The 5,000-nt window shown below is 40.2% G+C and overlaps 1 protein-coding gene across 1 annotated transcript in view; it reads left to right on the forward strand.

Moving 5' to 3' along the window:
* The window catches only part of LOC122263573 (uncharacterized), a 76,063-nt gene extending 73,297 nt beyond the window's left edge, over window positions 1-2,766 (forward strand). The window contains exons 11-13 of the mRNA XM_086535426.1: window positions 476-649; window positions 1,869-2,066; window positions 2,474-2,766. Coding sequence (XP_086391552.1) covers window positions 476-649; window positions 1,869-2,066; window positions 2,474-2,709 — 608 coding nt within the window. The 3' untranslated portion in view covers window positions 2,710-2,766. The remainder of the gene's footprint in view (window positions 1-475; window positions 650-1,868; window positions 2,067-2,473) is intronic.
* Window positions 2,767-5,000: the final 2,234 nt, after the last annotated feature.

Genomic DNA, 5,000 nt, shown 5'->3' on the forward strand with positions numbered 1-5,000 from the left:
GCAATTTACATTACATTAGTATCCCCTGCGATTAGCGTCAATTTCGGAGGACGCGCGTTTTCTTTCTTTTCTTTTTTTTTCCTTCCCGTTTTCTGTTTCCATCGTTTTCTTTGTCGTCGCAACACAGGAAGGTCGTAAGTGCATTAACCACTTGTCTATTGCGTCCTCTTCCTTTCCCACTGCACCCACTTCCACTGTGCAACATGAGACCGGTGGCAATTACGAGGAGGTTTCGTGCAACGTTGCGAAATCGCTGCACATGAGAAAAAAAAGTAAATGTGAACAGTTGATATCCGTTGAAAAAAAAGAACGATTTTTCGGTTATATTTGTATACGCGCCGTAATTCACAGAATTTATATATATACATACATACCAAATCTAATTCAGATCTTATCACGACTAACCAAATTTCAAACCTTCCACGAATTTAAATAAATAATCACCATTATAACCCTAACCACACTAACCCTTTTTTTTTTACAGGCGTCGACAGGTTCAAGCAATCCCCCTGTCCTGTTGCAGGAGAATACACGGGAGTTATCCCCGATGCACCGATCCTATGCGCCAAGTTGTATTCAGACTGCAATAACCCGGAGATCATGTTTTACACGGTGTTTTCGTGTTATAACCGCTCTGAGGTCATTGAAGGTAAGGCTCTCGCCCGTTTTCTGTTGTCTGAGGGGGGGGGAAGGGGGGGGATTCCCGTTTTCTGTTGACTGTGTGTGTGGGGCGGGATTCCCGTTTTCTGTTGTCTGTGTGTGTGTGTGTGTGAGGGGAGGGATTCCTGTTTTCTGTTGTCTGTGTGTGTGGGAGGGGGATTCCCGTTTTCTGTTGTCTGTGTAGGGGGGATTCCCGTTTTCTGTTGTCTGTGTAGGGGGGATTCCCGTTTTCTGTTGTCTGTGTGTGTGTCTGAGAAGGGGAAATTCCCGTTTTCTGTTGTCTGTGTGTGGGGGGGATTCCCATTTTCTGTTGTCTCTCTGTGTGTGAGGGGGGAGGGAATGGGGATTCCCGTTTTCTGTTGTCTGTGTGTGTGGGGGGGATTCCCGTTTTATGTTGTCTGTGTGTGTGTGTGTGTGTGTGAGGGGGAGATTCCGTTTTCTGTTGTTTGTACAGGGGAATTGATTGGCTTTGCGACTTTTTTTGTGAGAAAAGGGTGGAAGTATTTCGAAATTAGTGATTTGCATTGTGTTTGTTTGGTTGAGAAAGCATTCGAGTGAGTTTGTAAATGAAATTAAATACGTAAAACAAAACTTGGGACCAAAAGGAATTAACAACAATATAAAGATTATTATAATAATGATAATATTAAATGAATCAATGAGTAATTAAACGATTTGATCCAATAGGATTCAAAATCAACCCCCTCCTTTTCCCCCCACCCTCTCCCCTTTCCCCCTCCCCCTCCCCCTCCTTTTCCCCCTCGCTCTCCCACTTCCTCTCACCCTCCCCCCATCCTCTCCCTCTCCCCTCCCCCTTCCTCTCCCTCTCCCTCTCCCCCCTTCTCCTCCTTCTCCTCTCCCTCCTTCCCCTCCCCCTCCCTCTCCCCTCCCCCTTCCCCTCCCTCTCCCCCCCTTCCCCTTCCATTCCCCCACCCACTCCCTCTCCCCACTCCCTCCCCCTCTCTTAAAAGAAAAAAAGAAAAAAAAACACGAACCTTCGTAACCGGGCCTCCCTCTCTCCCTCCCTCGCTCCCTCACTCCCTCCCTCCCTCCCTCACTCACTCCCTCCCTCCCTCCCTCTCTCCCTCACTCACTCCCTCTCTCCCTCCCTCACTACCTCCCTCCCTCCCTCACTACCTCCCTTCCTCACTCACTCCCTCCCTCACTCCCTCCCTCCCTCACTCACTCCCTCCTTTCCCTCCCAACAGAGCGCGAGTACCGGTGCCTCGGCCAATGGAGCGAGACGACGGTCACGTACACGTACACGGAGCGCCGCGACCAGGCCGGCTACGAGTGCTTTGCGGGCGTGGTGGTCAGCGACGGCGAGATCTACATCATGGAGGCGGGGGTCAACTGCCAGAGGGGGCTGGAGGCGCTGTCCTTCGGCATGAAGTTGGTCAAGCAAGGTCAGTTCCGGGGCAAGTTTTTGGTTTTGGGGGGTGGATGGTTGAATTCTTCTTTCTTTCTTTCTCTCTATTTCTGTCTGTCTGTCTATCTATATTTTTATCTGTCTTTCTCTTTATCTCTCTCTATTTATTTATCTATCCATCTTTCTCTATCTGTATATTTCTCTATCTATCTCTATCTATCTATCTATCTATAGGTTTCTCTCTCTCTCTCTTTTCTTGTTTCTGTGGATTTTCTTGTTTGTTAGACTGATTAGTTTCGGTCTTATTTGCTGTGCAGTCAGGTTTTTTTTTCATTTCTTTTTATTTCTTTTTATTTATTTTTTCTCTCTCTCTTTTAGGTAACTCGTATCCATCATTGATATATAAAAAAACGCCCTTATACTAACCCTCCCTCTTTTCCACAGCGCCCTGCCTGAACGACGCCGCCATGGCCCCCCGCCCCTACACGCCCCCGCCCACCCACACACCCTGGTGGAACGGCACTCGAAACCCGTGGACTAAGAAGGCCTCCTCCACCACGCCCAAACCCGCGTGGAAAGACTCTCCGAAGGGCGGCGTGTCTCCCAGAGCTCCCACGCCCGTGCTCGTCACCGTGGGCGTGCTGCTCGTGCTCTTGGCTTGCGGTCGAGTGCGGGCGTAGGCGGAGGAGGGAGCTCATCATGACGTCATCAAAACAGACCAAAGTTTAGTCGTGTTTTCCGTCCATCTATTTTTTTTTTTTTTTTTTTTTTTTATAACAAACCCAAATCGCTTGCTTTGAATATAAGATATATCTTTCTCTCAGAAATGACAAAGAGATAGATATCTACACTTATTTAAAGCATAAAGCGATGAAATTAGAGCGAACGAGAGTTTGAATCTTGAAGGACGGTTAGCGTCTGTCTGTTTACAAAAGGAACGAATAATTTTCTCTGAGTGATATTGAATCTTGCTGTGTTGTATATATACGCGTACTGATTATCCAAACAGTTAACACGGTAATTGGAAACATGAATCTCTTTCATTAAAATTCGCTTTGTTTGCCGGGCTTCTTGGGGAATTCACGCAAGCTTGATAAAGTTATTCAAATACGGACATTTTAACTGTCACTCCGACCGCACCGAAACCTGAATCCATTTTAGTGTCGTTAGTTCTGTTTATCTTTGATTTCGAGGATTTTGGGATCCGTTCTATGCTTGTTGTTGTTATTATTATTATTATTATCATTATTATTATCATTATTATCTTATTATTATTATTATTACATCTGTTGAAAGACAGTTGTGATGAAATCATCAATTTGATTTCTCTTTTTGAAAAGCTTCGTTGATCTCTTGTTTCAAATAGAATAAAAAAAACTCAAAAAAATATATAAAAAAAAACAAATATATATATATACTTGGGAAACGGCCACTCTAGTCTGGCAAAAAAAGTGTATGACGAGATAGACTTAATTGAATATTCTATTGCACAATGATATTTTTTTCCCCTCCTACGTCACTGCTCAAGAAAATATTAGTTTGTAGATTTAATTGATTTGTAGCGGAGGTCTCTCGGGGTAGGACGCTTGAGGTGCAGTGTTGCGAAAAAGATAAAGGCATTAGATTTTTAAAAGAATATATATATATATATAGTTCTTTAATTAGCTGAAAATGACGTATTTACAAATTTTTTTTTTTTTTTTTTTTTTTTTTTTTTTTAATAATGTAATGAGTCTTGGTTTGAACCGATTTATAAAACGATTGTTCAGTAACTCAAAATAATTATTTAATATGATGCAAGTGCCTTCATGTTCCCTGGTCTATGATAATACAACCCATTCACTTCACTAATCGCTATGGAAATATTGCGTCATTAATTACATAACGATAATCATTCAGTTCAAAGATATTAATCATATGCTTGTTATCAAAAGATTCTATCATCTTTTTAATATTTGATAATTAAATATTTCAGTTCAAAAGCTAATCTGCCTAACCAGATCTTGGTTACATCTATAAGCTTAAAAAAAGGGAACTTAAGCCGTCAAACATTCAGCTCAAAGGTGAATTCTACCATAGAACCAGCTTAAGTTATATTCCAAAACTTAAGAAACTCCATAAAGTTCATAAGTTATATTCCAAAGCTTAAAAAACTCCATAAAGTTCATAAATTATATTCCAAAACTTAAGAAACTCCATAAAGTTCATAAATTATATTCCAAAGCTTAAAAAAAAAACTTAATAAAGTTCAAAGCCTAAACACAAGCCAAAGGTTTGTTTCGACCCCGAGAGTCAACACTGCTTCGACCAAAGGTACTGGTTAAGTTGGCCTTTTTTTAGTCATTCAGCTTTATAAGTTACTTCAGTATTACCCTTAGGTTAGTAGGATTTTCCGTTTATGACTTTATGTTCTCTTCCAAGTAAACGCGCGTTTCCACACCGTAGATTTTTTTTTTTTTTTTTTTTTTTTTTTTTTTTTTTTTTTTTTTTTTTTTTTTTTTTTTTTTTTTTTTTTGAGATAAAGTTTTTTCATCAAATATAAACATATACATTTACGCTTTGGGGTTATAGGGATGGACTTACGTAATGCACCTGTTAAACTCATCAATAGCCAGTGTTATTGTTTTTATTTTTTCAACTTCTTATTAACTAAGACTCCCATTACTCCAATACATCAAAGGAAATATCAAATACTCAAACTACCTGTTAAAAAAAAAAAAAAAAAATACATATCACGATTCAGAAGAAATAATTTATATCTGTATCCAAAGTGGTAGACGAAAGGGCATTCTAAATGTTTATATATTAATCCCAAATAGGTTTTATGGGTATAAATGGAGTTATTTTTTTATATATATACTGTCATTTGCACTGAAATTTTCTATATTGTATTCATAACTTGTGTACTGTACCCACACCCTTTATTGTACACCCTATGTGGATATGTATTGTGTGTATGTATTCATTTTGA

Source organism: Penaeus japonicus, unplaced genomic scaffold (genome assembly GCF_977035675.1).
Source record: "Penaeus japonicus unplaced genomic scaffold, GWHDUDI00000001_assembly GWHDUDI00000004, whole genome shotgun sequence".
Taxonomy (NCBI): domain Eukaryota; kingdom Metazoa; phylum Arthropoda; class Malacostraca; order Decapoda; family Penaeidae; genus Penaeus; species Penaeus japonicus.